Source organism: Ahaetulla prasina, chromosome 8 (assembly GCF_028640845.1).
Source record: "Ahaetulla prasina isolate Xishuangbanna chromosome 8, ASM2864084v1, whole genome shotgun sequence".
In the NCBI taxonomy this organism is placed as follows: Eukaryota; Metazoa; Chordata; class Lepidosauria; order Squamata; family Colubridae; genus Ahaetulla; species Ahaetulla prasina.
This window is the reverse complement of record NC_080546.1, coordinates 32989756-33014887: the sequence shown is the minus strand read 5'-3', so window position 1 is coordinate 33014887 and position 25132 is coordinate 32989756. Positions and strand designations below refer to the sequence as shown.

At 37.1% G+C, this 25132-nt stretch overlaps 1 protein-coding gene across 1 annotated transcript in view; it reads right to left on the bottom strand.

Moving 5' to 3' along the window:
* The window catches only part of LRBA (LPS responsive beige-like anchor protein), a 395942-nt gene that overhangs the window by 349347 nt on the left and 21463 nt on the right, over positions 1 to 25132 (bottom strand). Inside the window, exons 3-11 of the mRNA XM_058193740.1 lie at positions 17610 to 17841; positions 17380 to 17480; positions 12360 to 12455; positions 10383 to 10504; positions 10002 to 10128; positions 5745 to 5864; positions 3738 to 3884; positions 2116 to 2313; positions 1455 to 1588 (exon numbers count right to left, since the gene is read on the bottom strand). Coding sequence (XP_058049723.1) covers positions 1455 to 1588; positions 2116 to 2313; positions 3738 to 3884; positions 5745 to 5864; positions 10002 to 10128; positions 10383 to 10504; positions 12360 to 12455; positions 17380 to 17480; positions 17610 to 17841 — 1277 coding nt within the window. The remainder of the gene's footprint in view (positions 1 to 1454; positions 1589 to 2115; positions 2314 to 3737; positions 3885 to 5744; positions 5865 to 10001; positions 10129 to 10382; positions 10505 to 12359; positions 12456 to 17379; positions 17481 to 17609; positions 17842 to 25132) is intronic.

Genomic DNA, 25132 nt, shown 5'->3' with positions numbered 1-25132 from the left:
ACTAGCAGGAAGCTTCATTGTTGCATACAATACATAATCCAGTCTGTAATGTACCTATATTAAGACAAACTGACTCTGAGGATCAGAGAGTGAACCATGTTTAAAACACATTATACTGCAAAGCGAGTCTAGAGGACCAGAATACATAAAGATTGCAGATTAGAACTGAGTTCTATAAATTTCTTTTTTTTTGTCATGAAATATAGTTCATTTTCCAGTATTACAACTTTAAACTATATGTAATTAAAAGTATTCAATTTAGAAAAATAATACATGTAAATACTATTTTAAGCAACTCTTTAGCCTGACAGCTGAGCAATTTAGAAGGTTATGACTATGTTTATTGTACAAAATTCAACCAAGAAATAATACCACAAAAGTGGAAGGAACCAAGTACAAAACCAGGTAACTTTAGCTAATTAAAATATTTGAGGTAAACAAAAAGGTTGTGCTTCGGTACCAACATTTGCAATTACTTTAGAAAAACAAGTCGTCTAATAAAAACAGACAAATCAGTAGGATGAAGAAAAGAAATGTCTGTTATTTCTAATATAACATTTTCATTTAAATGGTAAAATACTATGACATCTAGATCAAAATCAAACATTATAGCTTTGATTTATATTTATATTATTGCATCCAAAGCAAATAATTCATGTTGCTGCATAATTTACTGGGCGGTGGGGTGGGGAATTAGGTATTCTAATCCAGAATATGTCTCATTAAAAATGTTACATGTACAGTAACAAAAAATACCAATTGCTTTTGAAAGCTATTGCATTCAAATCCTAAAAGCATTTCTGCAGAACAATTACCATTGCCTAGAAACACACCCATTGTTCTTGACAATCCTATGGTTTGTGCATATAAGGCATTTTTCACTAATCAAGTACTGGGGTCAGGAAGATAAACTCTCCTTGGCCAGAGCCAGCAGCTCTGTAAAAAATAGCCCTGTATACCTTTTTGACAGAAAGGAATTCATCCCTGAGGTATTTTTCATATCTCCCCCTCCCTGACTCCATAAATTACATAGCTACTGAATGATGTACACATTTGTGTAGAAGACTTAGTGTCAATAATCTGACTTCATCTCAAGGTCTTCTCTGCACAACAGATTTAACATGCTCTAACCTTGAAAATATAAATAATGTTCTCCATGCTGCAATATAATTGCATTACTTGGGGATAATTCCCCTCCCCCACAAAAAAGCTAAACATGTTCTCATGTATTTTCGCCTCAGATACATTTATATGTGTGTGCCTATCTGTTAACAATCATTTTATTTTCAACTTACTCTATCATCACAAACATTTCCAAAATTAGTGCAGTTGCTACAGAGTTAACACTAAGAGATCTGGGATAAAAATTCTTTACTATTAGAATGCAGTATTTTCTTTAACATTTAGACCACCCAAAATGAAAGGTAATTTGAAGTGAGAATAAAGATTCTTACCAAAGAGTTGTGTCAGGCTGATCCAAGGAATATTGCCTATAGTCCAACTGTGCAAAGAGAGGAAATAACACCTGGACTCCTCCAATAGAATGCATTGCACTTTGGATAGAATGGGTTATGACTGCTTTCACATCCTGCAATGCGAAATTTGAACACATTAAATGTGGTTCTTTCCCCCCCCCTACAATCTACCAAAAGAGTTTCAGTACGATCTTTGCATTATTTACATTATAGTGCCCTGCACTATAGCAGAACTTCTATCATGCACATTGTGAGAGAGCACAGTTGTGTTTTGTACAGGAAATCTAAATAAAAGCCTTTAAAATAAGGATGAGAGCAGAACTTCTATCAGGCCTTAAAGCAAGGGTCTCCAAACTTGGCAGCTTTAAGACTTGTGGACTTCAACTCCCAGAATTCTCCAGCCAGAACCCTGGCTTAAAGCAATGAATATGTTTAGCTTGAAGAAAATGCAAGGGCCTGAGAGCTTATGATTGCCCATCACTAATCATTCACATCTGGTCTGAAAACAGGCTATGTGTTGAAATGATCATGCCATAAATCTTAAATCTTTTGGAGAACACACTAAAAGATCAAAACACACCCGGAGGGGAGGAATCAATAACATCTCTCTATGAACCTGAAATCAGACACACCAAAATACCTGTAACATGAGGGCATGTGGTGAATGTACAAAGATAGAAGGATTGTCCTTGGGTGATGATTCTAGGCAGAGCTGTGCATCTGTAGCCCTTGGGTTGTATGTAAAGGCAATAGCATTAGATAGTTTCCCATCATATAATAACTGTTTATGATGATCAGCTAGGAACAGATCACTTTCTCCCTTGAACTTAAAAGTTCCCTAAAATGAAAGATTAAAAGAAAGATAACATTTAACCAGAATGCAGTTGGAATGCAAAGTTTGACATGTAAGTGGTTCAGGATGATTCAACTGTACATGTCTGAGGTGCATTAATAAGTAAAAAGAGCAATGTACAATATTTTTGAAAAGAAATTCTACATTTGTATCTTGGCATTGTTTATTTGTAAAAGAAAAAAAAGGAATAAGCAATGGTGGGTTGCTACCAGTTCGCCTTGGATCAGGCAAACCAGTAGCGGCGGGAGGCTCCACCCACCATAGCGTGTGCCCCCACAAGCAAAGCGGTAGCAACAGGGTTTGAAACCCACTACTTGGGATAAGGATAGAAAAAATATATTTGAATATTGTTTATTGGAAAAACAAGAGCAAAACAATTTTGTTATGTTTGTAGTAATATTTCAAATGTTCAGAAGTACAGGTAGCCTTGACTTAGGACTGTTCTTTCAGCTACTCTTCTAAATTACAAGGGCATAAATGAAAGAACATACAAGCCCTGCTTGAAGTTGTAGCCACTGCAGCATCCTTGCATAATATGAACAAAATTCAGGTACATGGCAATCTGCCTGCTCTTACACCAATCACAGGAATGCTACAGCAGGATTCCCCACCTATTTTCCCCTCATCTGACTCTGCTGGTTTCCACAGGTCTTAGGCCTGCTTCCCATTCTGCTAAGTCCCACACTTTCCACCCCACACTGTTGTGGCTTGGTCCACTTCATTGTGTTTGCTTCCAAAAGAGTGTTCCCTTCTGTGATGGCACCATGCAGCCTCCATGTAGGAAGGCTGTGTGGCAGAGTAGCTGCTTCTAGAGGGAAATCTATAGAAAAAGGTAAGTGGATCAAACCATGATGGAGGGAGGAGAGGGAGGTATGGGATCCAGTAAGATGTGAGGCAGGCTTAAGACCAGTGGGGACGCAGTAGTGCAGAAAATGGAGCACGTGGTGCCTTAGGGGATAGGAAAGGTCCTGGAAGGCCCAGACCAGGCCACATATGAACTGGGGAAGCAAGGTGTTCACATGGGCACCTCACTTAATGACTTTCACGATTTACAACCATAATATTCATGTTCCATAATGGTTGTAAGTTGAGAACTATCTGAATATGAAGTACAGAAATTTACATTTAAAATTGACACATATACACACACACACAATCAACATCAAGCCATGGTTTATAATGCTTGAACTCTATCCTTGGAGTTTAGCTGTGGGACTTCATTTTTGAGTTTACAAGCAGTTTAAATTAGCAATATTTTACTATTATATTCTGAATAAAGTAAGTGGAAATCAAAATATTTAAAAATTCACTCATCACTTAACAGGGATGCTGCTATATTTTTAAAATCAATCCAGCATAAAATTAAAGTTTTATCAGTTCCACCAAGATCCTGTTAGGATTATACGTACTTTGTATCCCAGACCAAGTTGATAAATCGCAAAGATCTGAGCAGCATTGAGAGCTTCACTGAAAAGATAAGCAGCTGTCATCTGTCCACAAAACACTCGATTGGCATCTGCTGTTTCTGAAGAGCCCAGGAAACATTTGTCAAATGTCTAAGAAAGCAAATAAAAAAATCTAGTCAATGTTTAATTTGTTATTGAAAGTGAAGACTATATACATGATAAAATATCGTCCATTCTTTTTTTTTCTTGTTGTATATGTATTTGGGATGAGTAAAGTAGTTCAGTTACTGGAGTTGTGGACATAGCTTCCTTAAAATCAATTTTAATGAAGTCAGAATTTAATTCATTATTATTTTTTAGGGATGAGTTTTTTCTTACTTATGATATTTTCTTAGGTATCATTTTACTCCAGGTGGTACAGTAGTGATTGTGATATTTTTGTTATATGGATTGTTTTTACACTGATCAGAGTAGAGATATGAGTAGTCTACATAGTACTGACATAATTTAATTAAAAATAGCAATAAATAAAGTAGAAAAATCACATAAATTATTTCTTTTCCACATTTATTTATTTACTTAGTTGGTAAGACTATTTTTACATATTCATTCATTCATTCATTCATTCATTCATTCATTCATTCATTCATTCATTCATTCATTCATTTTCCAAGTGTTACAGATTGGCCAAAGAGAAGATATAGAACTTCTATCCTATATTTTAAACTATAAATATTGCTAAAGATATAAAGAGTTCAGTTACAATTTAAGTGATGCATATGACAAACTAAGGAAATAAATGTGAATAAGAAAAAAGAAATAAGAATAAGAAAGAAGAAAAAAGAAAAAAAAAAGAAAAAAGAAAAAAACGAATTGAGGAGCGCGAAAGCTCCTATGGCCCTTGAAATTCCGCTGGGCCGGCTGTTAAATTAAGGAGTGCAAAAGTTCCTACATAGCACTTTAAGCTCCGCTGGCTTGGCTGTCAAACTAGGAGCGCGAAAGCTCCTACGGTTTAAAGTTGTTGAAGAAGGACTCCAGCTGCTCGAGTCAAAGCTCTTACCACTGAAAGAAGCCCAGCAACTCTTCTGGTGAGTCAGCCAGTGGAATAACTCACTGAAATAAGGCCAGAATATCCAGTTCGGTGTAATCCAGTTACCCATTAAGCTCCGATCAACCACCAAAATAAAATTGTTTTCACAACATTAAGAGTAAGGCACCAAGTGACCAAGATATTCAATGCATTGAGATCACCTTTGGGAAAGCTTGCCACTAATTGACTTGAATTCTTTAAGACAATGTAGTGTTGCATATGCTCTCAAGCAGAGGTGTCAAACTTTTAATAGCATCTCAAGGGGATATTCATATTATTCCACACTAACAATCCTGTAAAATTGTGAGAGGCCTACTTATCAGGGGTGAAATGCTCCCGGTTCAGACCGGATCGCCTGATCTGGTAGTGATGGCAGTGGGTGGTTTGGAGAACTGGTAGCAAAAATTCCTCCCCGCCCTGCCCCACCCATGCGCAGCTGAGCCACGTGATCATCAGAGGTTTTTGGTTTTTTAAAAAAAGCATTTTTTCTTCGACCAAAATAATGCTTTTAAAAGTAAAAAATAAAAGCCTCTGATGATTGCGCGGCTCAGCTGGGCTCATAAGAACCTTTTAAAAGCATTTTTTGTATAACCTCTTCAGCTGAAGAGGTTGTAAAAAAAAATTCCTTTAAAAGTAAAAAAAGGGGGGCCACACCCACCCAGTCACATTACCCCCCACCAAGCCACGCCCACAGAACTAGTAGTAACAATTTTACACTTCACCCCTGCTATTTATATTTATAAATGGGGGGGGGAAATCTGGGTCAATACTCAAGATCTCTGCTTCAAATTATTGTTTAAATGCTGGCGTCAAAATTAAGAGAACAATAAATTTTCATTTTTCAACTTTAACATAAGCAACACGAAACAGAAAAGACATACAATATTTCCTGTAAATAACTGTTAAAGTGAATTACTCACATCACTGGCATTGACAAACCATGTTATCTCTCCATATGATGCTAGTTCTCCATTCACATAACATCTGAGTTCACTGTTCTTCCAACGATTATAGATATGAACAATAGTAACCATGTACCACTATATAAGAAATGTAGATGAATTATACAAAGTGTAAAAATAGAGTGTTTTTAATATTTTGAAAATTGTGTACATTTGAAAAACAGAAATGCTTTTGCCTACGGTTTAAAATTGTTAACTTGTAGGAAATACAAATTGAACAGACACATCAAAATAAGCCTGCTACCAGATATGATTTCTTTTGAATAAAATTTCTAACCTGGCTGAAATAAAATGTTTCCTTCAATGAAAATACTCTCTATAAAACCTTTCATCCTTCCGAGGTCGGTAAAACGAGGACCCAGATTATTGGGGGCAATATGATGACTCTGTAAACCACTTAGAGAGGGCTGTAAAGCACTATGAAGTTGCTACTGCTATTGCTATAGACTGTCAGCTGAAAATTAGTCAGTCTGCACATAGTGAACAGAAAATGCATTGTTGCTGTATTGTTCTTTCACTGACAGTCATCCATTTAATTGCATTATTCTTTAAGTAACAATGTTACTTAATTTTTGCTATTGAAAATTTGTTTTGTATTCTGCATTCTGTTCTTGTTTTGTTTTGTTTTTTTAATCTATCACTACCTCTACAGATAGTCCTCAATTTGCAACCACAATTGAGCCAACAATTTCTGTTGCTAAGTGAGACATCTGTTAGGTAAGTTTTGCCCCATTTTACAACCTTTCTTACCACAGTTGTTAAGTGAGTCACTGCAGTTGTTAAGTTGTTACGTTAGTAACATTAACATTAGTTAAGTGCATCTGGCTTCCCCAATGACTTGTTTGTCAGAAGGCTGGAAAAAGGGATCACCTGACCCTGGGACACTGCAACCACCATAAATATGAATCAGTTGCCAAGCATCTGAATTTTTGCCACGTGACATGGAGATGCTGCAATGGTCATAAGTATGAAAAACGGTCACCAAGTCCCTTTTTTCAGTGCCACTGTAACATTGAACGGTCACTAAATGAACTCTTGTAAACTGAGGTTTACCTATATTTCATTTTATCTTTCTGGCTAAAACAAAGAAAGTGATTAAATTCCTGAACTGATCTAGTTATTACAGAATTAGACATCCTAAAGTTGTTCCTTTTAAATTATTATAGCATTTTATCTTAGAATTTTCTTTGTGTGTGTGTGTATATTGGCATTTTGGGGTCTTTTCCCATGTAAGGTTGAGAGTATCTTGGCGACGTTTCGATGAGGTCTCACTCATCATCTTCAGGCTGGTGTCTTCGGCTTCGTGCTTCTCGAGCCGAAGACACCAGCCTGAAGATGATAAGTGAGACCTCGTTGAAACGTCGCCAAGATACTCTCAACCTTACACAGGAAAAGATCCGAAAATGCCAAGACCCACATACCTATACTCTATACATATATATATATATATATATATACATATATGTTTTTGTAGGTTTATATATATAAACCGCCGCGAGCTTAAAACATACCTATTTAACTGCGCAGGACTGAGTTAGATTTTAGTTTGTGGGTTTTAACTTGGGTTTTAATTTTTTATATTTTTAATTATTAGGCTTTTGAATAAGTTTTTTAATTGTTTTTAGAATTGTATTTATTGCTTTTAAATGCCTGTAAACCGCCCTGAGTCCTTTGGGAGATAGGGCGGTATATAAATATAAACAATAAAAATAAATAAAAAATAATATATATATATATATATATGTGTGTGTGTGTGTGTGTGTGTGTGTGTGTGTGTGTGTGTGTAGGTCTTTGCTTGTTCGGGTTTTCTCCCGTGTAAAATTGGAAATGTCTTGGCAACGTTTCGACGAAGTCTTATTCGTCATCTTCAGGCTTCAGCTTCGTGCTTCTGGGAGCAATGTGTGATCGCAGCTGTTTCTTCCTTTTAACTGCTAGTGGGGGTTTGAACTGATTGGGTGGGAGCTTGGCTGTGCTCTGATTGGATGGAGGTTTTTTTGTGCTCTGATTGGCTGGGGGTGTGTCCTGTTTGGGTGGGGGCTTGGTTGTGCTCAATTTAGTCTGTGTTGCAGGGGGATTTGAGCTGGTGAGCTGCATAGCTGTTGTTTGGCTTTGTGGGTGTCAGTCTGCTGCATGTATGGATTGGAGGGGTTTGAAATGGCTAATGTTGCAGCTGCGGTCTGGCTTCTGGTCCTTGGTCATGCTTCATGATCAGTGTGGGTTTGGGTCTGCTTTCTGGGTGGATGTGCGGTGGTGACATCCTGTGTGGACCTCGTGAGTGTGGGTCTGGTGTCATTCCTCATATTAGGGACTCGTTTGTCAATAAGGGCGGGTTTCCAAATGGCTGGTAGGCGGGAGGTATCATCTCGTTTGTTCATGCTGTGTGGGCGTTTTTCTATCTCAATGGCTTCTCTGATTATTCTGTTGTTAAAGTGTTCAGTTTTGGCGATAGTTCTGGTCCTTTTAAAGTCAATATCATGTCCTGTGACTTTAAAGTGTTGGACCAGGGAAGAAGTTGGTTCCTCTTTTTTGACTGAGTTCTTGTGTTCTTCAATGCGTGCACTTATTCTTCTGTTGGTTTGTCCGATGTATGTGGTGGGGCAGGCGGTGCATGGGATTTCATATACTCCTTGACATCCACCCAGAAAGCAGACCCAAACCCACACTGATCATGAAGCACGACCAAGGACCAGAAGCCAGACCGCAGCTGCAACATTAGCCATTTCAAACCCCTCCAATCCATACATGCAGCAGACTGACACCCACCATGAAGATGTAGCACCACCACAAAGCCAAACAACAGCTATGCAGCTCACCAGCTCAAATCCCCCTGCAACACAGACTAAATTAAGCACAACCAAGCCCCCATCCAAACAGGACACACCCCCATCCAATCAGAGCACAAAAAAACCTCCATCCAATCAGAGCACAGCCAAGCTCCCACCCAATCAGTTCAAACCCCCACTAGCAGTTAAAAGGAAGAAACAGCTGTGATCACACATTGCTCCCAGAAGCACGAAGCTGAAGCCTGAAGATGACGAATGAGACTTCGTCGAAACGTTGCCAAGACATTTCCAATTTTACATGGGAGAAAACCCGAACAAGCAAAGACCTACATACAAACACCCGTGAAAACCTCAGAAAACACACACATATATATATATATATATATATATTGCAGATTATGAAAATAAATGTCAACCTAATACCGCTAACACCAATGATCATTAATTTTCAAATGCAGAAATATCTATTATACATTTTATTAATTGTAAATAAAATATATTGTGGAAGAAAGCTTACACCAAACAGAGTATAGAAAGTGAGAACTCTTCCTTCACATATAAGTCCAGCTGTAATAGATTGGGAAAAAAGCAGAGTTTTTCCCTTGTCTGGTGTTTTGGAAAGAATCCAAACTTCTGGAAGATATAAATTATTTCCTGTACAACGGATTCATAACTGTTCTAAAAGAACCAGGAATCTCTGTGTGTTCTCCATCTACTTACTAGTTGATAAATAGAATTCAGACAGAAGCAGAAGCCATGTTGCTGATTGTTGGACTACTAAATAGCTGAATCGCTTTTGGCTCTGAGTATGGAATGTGTTGGAGAAGGAACTATTTTATTTGAGCCTAAACTATGCAGGTCAAATAAATAAAGCACAATTTACAGTTCCCATGAAAATGGAAAAGAACTGAATCACCATGGAACGGATAAAAAGTAAAAAAAAAAAAAAAAAAGCTAAAGCAAAAAGTTACTAGCAAAACAGAAACAATCTACACTTCAAGACAAAAGATGAACTAAATGAGTCACCATCTGGAATCTCTAAGAATGATAGAAACCAACCTCTTACATTGCGAGGCAGTAGATTAGGAAAATGTTATATAAAGAAACTATGAATGTTAAAGCTGTTATAGAGAGAGAGAGAAAAATCTCTATACCACTTAAAGGAGAAAACAATAAAATAAAAGAAATAAAAGTAGAAACTGAGATAGACTCAATCCACAAAACTAAAAGGCCAAAAACACTGTAAAATAGGCTTATAGGAAAGTTATCTGGGATGTAGGTTAAATGAGGTATAAGAATAGGAACGATACTATGTTACTTAAATTTAAGTGCTACCTGTGAAGGAATAAACCCTTTGAGGATGAAACCAATAGCTACTGGGCTGTCTGCCAGTGTCTGGATCATCCAAAACAAAGCCATCCGTAACACGTACCTTTTGCGGCTTGAAATCAAATTTCACACAGTGCTGGAAACCTTTTCCTTTTGACTTAATTGATGTCACAACCAAACAGCCTCCCACAAAATGAGCAGAGTAGCCAAGCCCTTTACTTGTTCTAAAACTGAAACAGGTAAATAAAATTATTACACTTATATTTATTTACATGTATTGATGAATGTCAATTTTGCAAGTAAGTATATTACAACAATAATAAAATATATAGTACCAATAAAGTACTAGGACTAGCACTGATGATGATGTTACCTATTTAGGGTAACAAAACGTCTGCAAGAAAACAAACAAGCTCAGAGAGCACCAGGGACCCCTCAAAATATATAGTAAATATATAAATATATAAAATGCATATATACATACCAATATAAGTAAGGCTTATCTTTGTCTACATTGATATTATTTACAGGATCCATTCTTAACCAAGTATGAAAGGTAAATCCATTCTGGTATGGCCACTTTGCTATAGGAGGTAAGGCAATAGCCTAAAAAAGCAATAAATTATCATAAATGAAATATTTTTTTAAAAAAACTTTAAAATGTTTTAATAAATATCCTTATTTTTATTTCAACCTTTGCCGTAAGTTAAAGTCCACTTTATGTATGCAAAGGCAATATTTTCCTTTGTGTTTTGCTTTTTTGATGTTTTAATATAAATAAATGTGAAATAATTTCAAATACTGTATAAGATCAGAAAGGATAGTTATTTATACCAGTACAGTGACAGAAATATTGACAGTTCACAATTGAATCACATGAGACACTTCCAGCGAGGTGGATGAATGGACACTGCATTTTATAGAGGACATTGCAGCCAAAATATAAGATCCAGAGTGCTTATAATTCTCTCTGCAGTAAAGATAGATCTTGAGATTGCCTCGGGGTGGGATTCTACCGGTTCAGACCAGTTCGGATGAAACAGTAGTTCCAAGGATCAGCTGGGAGCGTACCGGTTCGCTCCAATGATCAGGTGGGCCCACCCGCCTGCCCCTGCGCTTTACTGACCTATATCTTCTCAGCTGATTCGTGCAGTAGAGCATATTGCTGCACCTCAGCTATGTTACTCCCCAGCAGTTACGCGGAAGGTAAGTTTTTGTAAAACTATGCACATATGCACAGTGCGCGTCAGGCACATGCACGCAAAATGCGTGATCACCAAACCAGTTGTTAAACTGGCAGGATCCCACCACTGGATTGCCCTCATGTATTCTGCATAGCTAGTGGCATTCGTGGTTTTTGTTGTTGTTGTTTCTCCGGTTACTGGACACAGAAACTGAGGTATTTGCAATCAGCTGGGAATCACAGTTTCCATCATCATCTGAGTATTAATATAGGCTTTTCTAAGGACTCAAATTTTGACCTAGCCTCTCTTTTGCTGGAATTTTATTTTATTTTTATTATCTCTTGAAGACTGAAAACCTTTCAGAAGTGCAAACTTTGTATTTGCTATGTGATTCCCTCTTTAATCTATTTCTCTTTATAAATATAAATAAATATGCCTATTTCCAGCTTTGGAAGATTTTATTTTTTTTCTGATATGCAGCTAAGAGATGACTATATATTTTCCTTTGGAAAGTTTTTAAATGTGAAGAATTTAGATGATTTGATTTAAAGAAAAATGTGGAAGTTAACTAAAAATATCCTCTCATGTGGGAAAGAATTTCTGTGTTTTTAAGTTGCTGATAAGAAGGCTTTGAAAGTTAACTACCAGATGGCTATGTTAAAGGAAATTTATGATTTGTGGACTCAAGAACTGTGAGAGTACTTAACCCTATATTGCAATCAAAAAATGCTGAAGAGAATCAAGTCTCTTTGAATAAAACAGAAAAGGTATTATTGAGTATCCTAAAATTATAGCCTACAAGAAAGAGATGGAAATATTGGATTTAAAAATGGACCTGGAGGACTACTTAAAAAACATCAAAGGGGCCTGGAGGACTACTTAAAAAACTGCAAATGCATAAATAAAATATAAGAAATGATGTGAATTATGATACTGCTTGAGTATTTATTCAGGCAAACATCTTCTCACTTCAACCCATGATATCAAAATCCATGACAACTCCTTTTAATTTATTTTAAGCTGAGTTTATTAACACATGATTCTTTTAAAAAAATATGCACCAGATTTGCTTGTAGTCAACTATTATAAAATTTATTAAGCATTCTTTATATATATATAGATCCTAGTTTCCAAAACTGGCACAGAAAGATTTGAATTACTTTTCTTTAAAGTAATTACGTATATTATATTAAATTTAAGACTTCAGGAAAAAAAAGACCAAGTACCTTACAAAACAAAGATTTTAAAAACAAGCATGATAAGATAAAATTACTTACTGCAGCACTTTTTCCTGGGAAATTGAAGAAGGCATCAGGCCCATATTTCTGGGGCATATATTTTAACACAGACAACAGCTTTCCAGCGAACAGAGGCTATTCAAAGAACAAATTCCTATTAGGATGTTGAATAATAATAATAATAATAATAATAATAATAATAATAATAATAATAATAATAATAATAATAATAATAACCAAAATTGGGTAGATCCAGGTGGGACCAAAATTGGGTAGATCCAGGTGGATTGTCTGAGAGCCGTCTTGTTGAGATTGTTTGGGATGAGTTTGACCCTGTGGCTCCCGAGGACATGGACAGGTTGCTGGGTAGGTTGAATGCCACCACATGTTTACTGGACCCGTGTCCCTCCTGGTTGGTGCTGGCCGCACAGGATGTGACACGAGGCTGGCTCCAGGGGCTTACAAATGCTTCTTTGTTGGAGGGGGTCTTTCCGGCCGCCTTGAAAGAGGCGGTGGTGAGGCCTCTCCTCAAGAAGCCTTCTCTGGACCCAGCTGTGTTAGGTAATTATCGTCCGGTCTCCAAACATCGCTTCGTGGCGAAGGTTGTAGAGAGTGTGGTGGCATGTCAGCTACCCAGGTACCTGGAGGAAACTGTCTATCTAGACCCGTTCCAGTCCGGTTTCCGGCCCGGTTACAGCACTGAGACGGCTTTGGTCGCGTTGGTGGATGATCTCTGGAGGGCCAGGGATAGGGGTTATTCCTCTCCCTTGGTCCTATTAGACCTCTCAGCGGCTTTTGATACCATCGACCATGGTATCCTGCTGCACCGGTTGGAGGGATTGGGAGGCACCGTTTATCGGTGGTTCTCCTCCTATCTCTCCGATCAGTCGCAGACGGTGTTGACGGGGGGGCAGAGGTCGGCCCCGAGACGCCTCACTTGTGGGGTATCTCAGGGGTCGATTCTCTCGCCCCTCTTGTTCAACATCTATATGAAGCCGCTGGGTGAGCTCATCAGTGGTTTCGGTGTGAGGTACCAGCTGTACGCTGACGACACTCAACTGTACTTTTCCACACCGGACCACCCCAACGAAGCTATCGAGGTGTTGTCCCGGTGTCTGGAAGCCGTACGGGTCTGGATGGGGAGAAACAGGCTCAAGCTCAATCCCTCCAAGACGGAGTGGCTGTGGATGCCGGCACCCCTGGGGGCGAGTCATTGGCCCCAATGGAGAGGGTACGCAACTTGGGCATCCTCCTGGATGGACGGCTGTCTTTCGAAGATCATTTGACGGCCATCTCCAGGAGAGCTTTTCACCAGGTTCGCCTGGTTCGCCAGTTGCGCCCCTTTCTAGACCGGGATGCCTTATGCACGGTCACTCATGCTCTCGTGACATCTCGTCTGGACTACTGCAATGCTCTCTACATGGGGCTCCCCTTGAGGAGCACCCGGAGACTCCAGGTAGTTCAGAATGCGGCTGCGCGGGTGATAGAGGGAGCCCCTCGTGGCTCCCATGTAACACCTCTCCTGCGCAGACTGCACTGGCTGCCTGTGGTTTTCCGGGTGCGCTTCAAGGTTTTGGTAATGATCTTCAAAGCGCTCCATGGCATAGGGCCGGGTTACTTACAGGACCGCCTGCTGCCACCGAATGCCTCCCACCGCCCGTGCGCCTCACAGGAAGGACTCTCAGGGTGCCGCCGGCCAGGCAGTGCCGACTGGCGACGCCCAGGGGAAGGGCCTTTTCTGTGGGGGCTCCCACCCTCTGGAACGAGCTTCCCCCAGGACTTCGTCAACTTCCTGACCTTCGAACCTTCCGCCGCGAGCTTAAGACACATCTATTTATCTGCGCAGGACTGGACTAGATATTTTAAATTTTAAATGTTTAAATTTTTAAATTTGGTTTTAAATCGGGTTTTATTATTTATGTTTCTATTTTAAATATTCGGCCTATATAATAAGTTTTTTAGATTAATGTTTTACTTTGTATATTTATGTGTTTTTATATGGCTGTACACCGCCCTGAGTCCCTAGGGAGATAGGGCGGTATAAAAGTATGAATAATAAATAAATAAATAAATAAATAAATAAATAAATAACAACAACAACACCTGAATTTCCTGACTGCCAAAAAACAACAACACCCTACTTGGAACTGCCTATATATACTCAGACACCACCTTAATAGCTGTTAGGTCCTTGGTTAGGACTTGAACTGTTAAGTTTTTACCAGTCCCAGACTGTGAATTGAATTGAACATTAAATATATAATAATAATAATAATAATAATAATAATAATAATAATAATAATAATAATAATAATAATGCAAAATCAAATACAAATTATTCAACTTTCATACCTCTAATTATTTTAGATGTTTCTCCAAGGCTCTTGGGCCAGAAAATCAGGATATAAACAATAGTTTACATATAATAATGCTTATATATCAAAATACTGCTATTAAGAATGTAAGACCACATCTATTATATCAAAACTATTTGTGATGCTACAGGCCAGGGATATTTTAAGTCTGGGATAGCAGCTAAAAATTCCACAAAGGCAGGCAGGAAAACATGTCGTATGAGATGGAGCAGGCCACCCACCCAGGAAGAGAACTGATCTTCTAAGAACCAATCCTTGTTTCCAGCATTCTGCCATTATCTGGGATCCAGCTACCAGGTCCTTGAAGGCTCCATTTTCTGGCTGCTGCTATTTAACTGAATGGCAAATTTACCCACCATCTGGTTCATAGGTTGGCATCATCTGATCTTCCACCAACCATCAAGATTCATAAATTAGCATCATATGTGAACCTAGCAACCAGAGGCATTGTTCTACAGATAACTCAGTATGATGCTTTACAATTAAGGTTGGGTGCAAGGCATAAGCAGAAATTTCCTTAATACCCCAGTCTCACACTTATACTGCAGACAGTAAAACCATCAATATTCCTCCATTTGTACTGCATGTAAAAATTGTCTGTCTTGCTTAAAATTACCCAGGGAAAAACACTGCAGACTTCTGTGAAGTCTTTTCAAGTTATGTGGAGGATAAATCACTTATAACTGTTCAAAGATGAATGCTGGCTAGAAGTGAGATGACTCACGTAGTATCTTCAAAGATTATCTAGCAGAAATTTGAGCCTTTAATCCTGAGGAGGTAGATAGGGTTCTTTGTAATGTTAGCCTGGACATTTGTGGATTGGAAGTTTCTCTTTCCTGGCTGGTGAAAAACTCCAGGAAGGAAATATGAGGCTGGTCAGGCCAATCATAATGCTTCATTGAAAGAGGACAATGAGCTAAAGAGGTTTGTCTTAAGGTCGTTGTTTGATTTAGCAATACTAAACAACTATCAACCTAGTCTCCAATTTACCCTTCTTATGAATAGTGTTAGCTGGCCTGGAGGGACCCTGGAGGAAATTATTTCAGTCCTGGATGTGGTACTGAAAACATAATTATCACTTTTGTGGCTAACTTGTGATGAGACCAGCAAAATGGAATGCAATTGCCCTGATCTTACTGGACCTTTCAGTGGCTTTTGAATACATTGATCATGGTATTTTACTGACCTGTCTGGGACTGGGAGAGGAAAGCACTGTGTTGTAGTTATTCTCCTTAAAGTTATATTTTAATAAATAGTAAGAAGAAGAAGTCATGTTCTAGAATTCTCTGTTATAGGGCGTTACAGAATTGTGCACTATACATTCTCTCTTCTCCTATTTAATAGCTACATAAAGCCACTGAATGGGATTATCTGCCAGAACAGATGCAAGTATCATCCATTTGTCCTCACATGATACCCAGCTATATATCTCTACCCTGTGCCAAAATAAAAACAGGATGGAAGTCTTATACTGGTGTCTGGAACCTGTTAATTCCAACCAGGTGAGAAAGTTATGGGTTCAGTAGCCTTCTGATAGCAGGGACATATGTAGAATGGGTTTGTAACTTAGATGTTCCCTTGGGTTTACAGTTACTGCTTGAAGAACAAGACATCTGGGGCAAGAAAGCCTTTTGCACATCTTCAAGCCTCTAATTGTGACCTTTCTTGGACAGAGGATCCTACTCATAGTTACTCATGCTTCTGTCACATTTGTTTAGATTAATACAATGTGCTGTACATGGGATCACCCTTGAAGATCATCCAAAACTTCAATTGGGCTAGAACATAGTATCTTATATAGAGATGGGAATTTCTATGTTTTCTTATGTAATACATCTATTCACAGGTGAGCTTCAGCCGGTTCGGACCTATTCGAATGAACCAGTTAAAATTCTATACAGTTTTGCGAACCAGCAAATCCCACCACTGGCTCGGCCTGCCCAGCCCAGTCACTCATCTTGCCCACATGCCCGGCATAGCTGCTGCTACTCTCTGGCCCCCTCGCTTGCCTCGACCACATAGTCTCTCCGGGCTAGCCAGCTTGCTTGCCTTCGCCACCGCAGCTGCATCCCAAGCAGCACGTCCACCCAGCCAGTCATTAGGGCAGAGAACCGGTTGTTAAAAAATTTGAATCCCACCACTGCATCTATTTACTTCAAAATGGAATTCAAGGTATCACCTTTAAAGCCCTGCATGACTTAAAACCTGTTTATCTAAGGGATCTGCTCTTTACAGCTCCCTCTTCTTAAGACAGGTCATCTGCACAGGGACAAGCTTCACTGTGTCTACTGCTCTTCTTCTAAACAGCATGTTTCCCAAAATTGGGATTGCTCCCATGAAAAAATCATTAAAACCTGAGTCTTCTGAAGGGCCTTGGAATAGACCAGATATGAAGGGGGACCTTCATCATAGGTATTTGTATGCTTTTCCTCAGAGCATTGTTACTTTGATTTTGTTTTTAGTTGCTATTATTTCTTTTTCAATGGTAGATTCTTCTTTGGATCTTGTTGGACACAATGACATATAAACAAAAATAAAAATCACTATCTTATTCCCAGTTTCTATCTATTAACCATAAAATCTATTCAGTGCTATTACTCATAAAATTAATTTATGATATGAAAAGTTAAGGATATCTATTTAAAATAAAAAATACTTTTGTACTAATATAGATTTCTACATACCCATTTTCCTCTGTCTCCTTGAAGTTTGCTAAAGTATAGCTTTAATTCCCGAACTGTCACACTGTAGCTTGCTAATACTCCAAGCATATCTACTAAAAGATCTGTGGAAGATTAAACAAAGGTTACTAGACGTAGGTTAATATTTATTTTTTCAGTCATGTATGAAAAAGGGTTCCATATTAGTTCATTGGAAGTTTCTTCCCATTTTAGGACCATTTAAGAAGTCATACCTGCAATCATATTGTCAGCTCTATCAATCCTCTGAAGCACACGCTCAATGAGTCCTACTTCTGTGCAAATCTGCAGATTTCGGATACTTTTTTTCAGGATGGCTGTAAACATGCTCCATATCTCTGCCTGGCAAGTGACGTCACACTTATCCAGCAAGTCCAACATGCATGTAATACCTTCTCCTTCTTGTATAATAAAATTCATTTCCAGATCAAAATGACCACCTACAAGCTGAAATTTATAAATAAGGAACATCAGGACATATTTTCAGAATTATCTCTTTAAAATGTATAATTTTCAGGATTAACATTTTTCCTTGTGACAGATAATAGAAATGTTACACTAGGCTGTACAATTAATGAAGACATTGATAATGCAATCTTATACAAATATACTGTATCAGGATACAAATCCTACAAAGTTGAGTAAGATTCCAACAAAATTTGCATAGAACTGTTGAGTGAATTCTTGTTTTATGTTAACAATACCTGAACTAGTACTAGTATTAACATATATGATCAAAGCATATAATACTATTAACATATATCAGGATAATACTAGATGTCTATGTAGAAGGAGTTAAGAGTTTACTTTATTGATTAGCCCTTAGGCCATATCAAAGCACAGAGTTCCAGACATAAATTATTATTAAAATCTAATAAAAACCATTTAAAATGAAATTGGAATAAAATACAATTTAAAATAAAATTGGAATAAAATACAATTTAAAATGATAGCTTTGATTAGCCTATAGACCATATTAAAGCACAAGGTGCAAACACATATCGTCAATAAAATCTTATACAAACAATTGAATAAGAGTAGGGTAAAATAGAGAAGCTACAATATAATTTAATACATACCCTGTTTCCCTGAAAATAAGACATCCCCTGATAATAAGCCCAATCAGTCTTTTGAATGCATACGTTAAAATAAGCCCCCCCAAAAAATAAGCTCTCCCTGAAAATATTTAAATGCATGCGCAGCCGGTCCTCACAATTTCCTGTGGTTTCCTCCACACACCCCAAAATAATAAGACTTCCCCAAAAATAAGGCCAAGCGCTTAATCCGGGGTTCAAAAAAATATAAGACAGGGTCTTATTTTGGGGGAAACACGGTAAATATATAAAATAGAATAAAATGACATAAAATTATATTTCGGTGTCACCCTTACAATCTTACAATCTATCCCAATCAGTCCCACGTATGCAGATCTCAACCGAACCATTTTGTTTAAGTAACATATGATCAAAGCATATAATAACCCAGCATTGGAATACATGCAAATTATGTTTCTAATCATTCTATTATTAGTATAATACTATGTAGTCCTTATATAAATTACCAAAGATTAATAAAATAAAATAAAATAAACTGTAACAAAACAAGTCTATATTTATTCAGCTGTAAGGAATACCGAATTCAGTGGTATTTATTTATAATTAAGTAGCATCAGGTGCAGATACATTTATATACCAAATTAAATCTATCAAAGGTCTATTCAGTGGATAAGGCAAACTGTGTATTCAGGTAGTCCTTGACTTATGACCACAATTGCGCCCAAAATTTCTATTGTTTAGTGAGACATTTGTTGAGTGAATTTTGCCCCATTTTGTGACCTTTCTTGCCAGGGTTGTTAAATGAAACAATGCAGTTGTTAGTAATAAGTTAGTAACCTGATTGTTAAGTGAACCTGGCTTCCCCATTGGCTTTGCTTATGGGAAAGTCACAAAAGGGTATCAAGTGACCCTGGGACACAACAACTGTCATAAATTTGAGTCAGTTACTAAATGCTTGAATTTTGATCACTATGTGACTATGAGAAACATACAATCATTGTAAGCATGAAAATGGTCATAAATCACTTTTTTCAGTGCCTTTCAATGGTCACTAAATGAACTGTTGTAAATTGAACACTACCTGTATATGCTTCCAGGTTAACTTATCCAACTATTTCGAACTGAGCCTTAAGTGTAAATTACACTGAATGCATAGCTTTGTTTCCAAGCATATAAAATGTTCTCAAATGAGAAAGGCAAATTGTTCACCTGTGAGAGTACTCCGAATAGCATCAAGCTGTTGTTAATGCATTTTATAAAAAGATCATATAATCAGTCAGTACAATGGTAAAATAACTGTCCAAATGCTACTAGATCTATTATCCCAGCTGACAAATAAAGTCAGCTGGGTCATAGTCACACAGTTGTCATTCAAAATTTTGCAACCCAGATTAGAAATCATACCAATCCCCACCCCTTCATTTACATGCTAAAAAAAATCCCTTCTATCTTATGACACAATTGAAACTTTTGATAAAAATGGAAGTGAAATCAAAACACAATAATAAGAGCAGCTGCAGCATGATATAGGAAAGAATTATGTGACTGAACTAATTATATGAAACATTCGTTTGCAATTTCTTCTTCGTGATCTCTAAACAAATCTAAGCATGGTTTGTAGGGCAAAGTGCTAAGAAACCAAAAACCTATTTGCCTTTCCAAAAAGAAATGTTAGTCCTAGCCTGGATATACAGTTGTCTGTGATCAATGACAGTGAAAAGATTGGACTATAGCTGCTGTCAAAATAAAGCTACATATTCTGTAATTTCTTGAAAAGAGAATGAGTTTAGATGGTACCACATATGCACTTTTGAAGGCAAAAGCATTGAGTTAACCCTACTTGCCTTCCTTAGTATCTTCATACATGAATGTTCTGTTGCCTATTTCATGATTTGAACAGATTAAAGATGTGGACTGTCAGAATTTTCACTTAATATCACCTTGTTTTTCTACAAGAAATTGTTAATATTGTTATTCACAATGTTACTGAACAGACTCCTCAAGCTGATGATCATGGATTTCATATTACAGCATGTAGTTTATACTGCCACCTGCCAGCTAGTATGGATGACAGGTTTTCTTATTGGGCCTATATTTAATTCTGTGAATGTCACATATTGGGTATATGAGTTAGTGGCAGAGATCTATTGCTAAACAGAAACTAATCATAGATGGTTTTCATTTAAAATATAGCAATTCTACTATAGGATTTGCTAAACAAGTCTGTTTCCACGCTTTTCCATGAATTCAAGCAGCTTCCATTCATTAGTCAAGGTCAGAAGTGTTGGAGAAATATGTAACTTGGAAAACACATTTTTCAGCATTCTCAAAATAAATCAGTGGTGTCAAACACTTCAAGATTGGGAATATATAATGAATATATCTGACATTTTAAAATAGAATAGCAGAAAACAGAAACAAAAATTTTAATATTTTCTTTTTTAAATTTCTCTCTTAATGAAGGCATAATAGCATATGTAATAATCTCCAAATATATTTCTTAAATATATGTTTATGTAATGACAACCTATATACAAATCCGAGAAATACATGCACACATACATTAAGTCTAATGGTAAGATATGTGCTTTATGACTTATGACAGTGCAAATTCCTTAGCAGAGAAGTTTATAACTGTACATATTATATAACTATCATTATTTCAGGGTACTTTAATTATAAAACCTAGACAGCTTTAATTACATCTAAAAAGGCCACATTTTCTATTTCCTGATGGCCCCATAGCAACACCCAGATCACAAAATGACTTCACCAGAAATTATGATCAAGTAATAAAGAATATGTGGCTTGAAAATTTCTCTTCACAACTGGATATTAGCAATAATAGCCATTAAGAAATTGGTTCAATAGCAAGACCAGATAAATGCAGTTAGAATCAACTTCAAAGCAATTTTATTAAAGAAAAGGTTTGAATTTAGGCTTAGGAATACAACTTTTAGCCAATGCTAAGCTCACTGCCAAGCATTACCAATAAATAAATAAATAAATCTGGCCCATTATCTTCTTACAGTTGCTTGAGTTAATATATTTGGTTCTAAAGAACCATCAACTGTCATGCCAGCATCTTATAGGCATAGATTTCGCTCTTAAGTAAAGTGACCTCACCTTCACCTCAATTCTTTTCAAGTCATCTTTCACTTTTAGCTACATGTACATAGACAGTAACCACCCATCCAAGAAGTTGACATATTAGTTTTCCTATCTAATCTGCAAAACACAAATAATTCACTAGCGATTTGAAATAGTACATTTAAAAAATCAGTCTTAAGTAATTTTCATTTAAATGTTTTATGAAAGTATTTTTTACAAATGGGAGAGTTACACATAATTTGTGGAAAATTCGATATATTATTAATATGGCAACACATTATACATACCTATAAGCGCACCCCTTAACAGTATGTCATATTAACCTATTCTAATAATAATACGAAGCTGATCAACCTTCAAGACACAAATTTGCTGCCAAAGACAGGGATCGCATAATCCAGGTATGTACACCAGCTAGTTATTATCTGAGCAGCAGTAATGGCTGGAACAGCAAAATGTAATCTCATGAAATGTCACAGTAAGTTATGAATATCTGAGCAGCCTAATGCACCTTACTAGCCATGAAGTGTGAGAATGTAATCTTATTACCTTTTTTATGGTTGTATTTTTTTTTAATAATATAGGCTTTGAACTGATGTATAGTCTTTCTCTGCACCTTAACATGATTTGGTCTCTTGTGCCAAACAGTTCATTTTTCAGAATTCCACAATTCAATGTATGAGTCTTAGATTCAACTTCATAAACAATCTTTATAACAACCAACTGGCTGGCATAATATTTTCTCTTTCTAGACCGTGGAATGATATGTAAGCATACAGCAATGATTTCCAAGCAACATATTTGAAGCATTCAAATACATCTTCCTAACTTTTACATTTCATTTTAATATTTCCCTGGATATTTGTAAATTTAAATATGTCACAAATATATCAATAGCTGGATGAATTTTAAAAGCAATGGCAACTTTTGGTATCTATAGATCATTCCTTCTTAATCATAATTTCACATTCTGAGGGATTAAGTTTCACCAAAGAGATTGAAAAATAAAATAAACTCTCTTTCTTCAACCTCTTCACCAAACAGAATGACAGGATCCTTCAAATCCGAATTTTAAATTTCTGCAGCAATTATCCCAAACAGTTGCATACAAATCTCAATTAGCAAGACAAAAACACATTACAGTTTACCAATTCTCAAAAAAAAATTATCTACAGAATTTATTAAATTTATATGCTGCTCATCTAACTGACAAGGCAAGTATAGGCAAAATGAATTCAGGAAAAACAATTACTCCCTTAATCTATTTAATGCTATAACTAATTTTTATTAAGTTTGTACCATCAAGTTATCCCAAATGCTGCATTATGCCATAAGAGTTTTTGTTTTTATTTCCTCCTTCTCCTATTACTGTTTGTACTTTGTCACATCTTCATTTTAGTAAAATACATAGTTTTTCATTCACTGAAACTGACCATTTGCAAAAAAAAATAATGGTATGACTGACAGGATTCATTCATACAATGCCAAATCTTGTTTTGATGTTATAATATAACTGAATCTATTCACATAAGTTTTAATTTCAAAACAATAATACGTCAAAATGGACTCCAGTCCACAAAATATTTTTCTAAAATAAATAGAAGAGGAAGAGGAAGAAGACTAGACTAGACTAGACTAGACTTACAGAACTGGATGGGATCTTGGAGGTTTTCTAGTCCAACCTCCTGCTTAGGCAGGAAACCCTATACTATATTTCTTCTTAAAAACTTGCAGTGTTGGAGCATTCACAAATTCTGGAGCCAAGTTGTTCCACTGATTAATTGTTCTGACAGGAAATTTCTTCTTAGTTCTAGTGTCAGCCCTGGATTCATTTTACAGGGCTGCCACATTGGGAATGGGAGAGTAGTGAGGGGAGTATATCATAACAACTTTCTTTCACATGAGATCAAAGTCCGGCTGCTGGCACATGGAAGGGAATGACCAAAGTTTGGTGGCAGCTGAGACAAGGGAATGATTGGGCCATGTGATGTGAATGTCACTGGACAGGGCAGGGTGAGAGTTTTAATGTGGGTGGGAAAAAACACAGGATTTCAGATTCGGGTTTTCCCCAAATGTGCCAATATGACTTCTCTAATAAAATCTTACTTTGAGGGACTTGGTCTCAGAGTTCTGAATTACTAAGAGGAGTTTGTTGAAACACTGACATCTAGGTTGATTCTCTTCTTAATCAGTTTCCATCCATTGCTTCTTGTTCTACCCTCAGGTGCTTTGGAGAACAGCCCGACTCCCTCTTCTTTGTGGCAACCCCTGAGATATTGGAACACTGCTATCATGTCATCCCTAGTCCTTCTTTTCATTAAACTAGACATACCCAATTCCAGCAATCATTCTTCATATGTTTTAGCTTCCACTCCCCTAATCATCTTTGTTGTTCTTCTCTGCGCTCTTTCTAGAGTCTCAACATCTTTTTTACATCGTGGCGACCAAAACTAGATGCAGTATTCCAAGTGTAGCCTTACCAAGGCATTATAAATTGGTATTAACACTTCACATGAAGTCTATCTTATTGTAACACGTTAACACGTGTTTTCCACCACCTACCCCGATAGTAGAAGAGAAATGTAATAGTATGTAAGATTGATTTTGAGGGATGAGGGGAAGAGATGCTGCCTAGGAAATGATCAGACAAGAGAAGAGATCTTAATGTTAGAAGAAGAAACTTAGGAAGGACCTATCCTAATTGATCCCGTGGCTAAAAATGGACACAGAAGATTTATACTTTCAGACCTGCAAGAGTATATTAATGTAGTCTTACAATAAAATATAATTAGCTAATCTCATCATGTTTCCAGTCTAGTCTGCCTGGGAACGCTGCCAGAAAAACTCTGTTGCATTATCAGAGTTCTGCTAAAATCCAGAAGCAAAACTAAGGAATTGCCATCACAGAATTTATTTCATTATTAATTTAGATTTTTCATTAACCAAACTAACTATTACATCATTCAAAATATAAAGAGAACAGACAATATTCAAGTTTGACAGAATTTTTCAAGATAGGATTGTTTCCAGCAATACATTTCTAAAAGTATTGCTGTCCAAATCTAAATATATATATATTGATAAACCTATAGGCCCATGATGGCAAACCTATAGCACGCATGCCAGATGTGGCACACAGCGCCCTCTCCATGGGCACGAGCCGTTGCCCCAGTTCAGCTCCACCGTGCATGCATGCGCGCCTCCTGCCAGCCAGCTGGTCTTTGGGTCTCTGCCACACATGCACAAGGGGGCACGTGCATGCAGGGGGGGCAAGCTCACAAGCATGGGGGAACGCATGCACAGGGGTTGGGGATTCGGGCACATGTGTTTTGGGCATTCGGTCTGGAAAAGGTTAGTCATCACTGCTATAGGTCATATCAACGTACAAGTTCAAATACATATTACCAATAAAATTCTAAACAAACAATTTAAAATGAGAGTAGGGTAAAAACAATAGTTATAGGATTTTATAGGATAAAATACAATAATTTAATACATAAATATGTAAAATGGAATAAAATGACATAAAATTATATTTCTTTATCACCCCTGAAATCTACCCCAATCAGGCC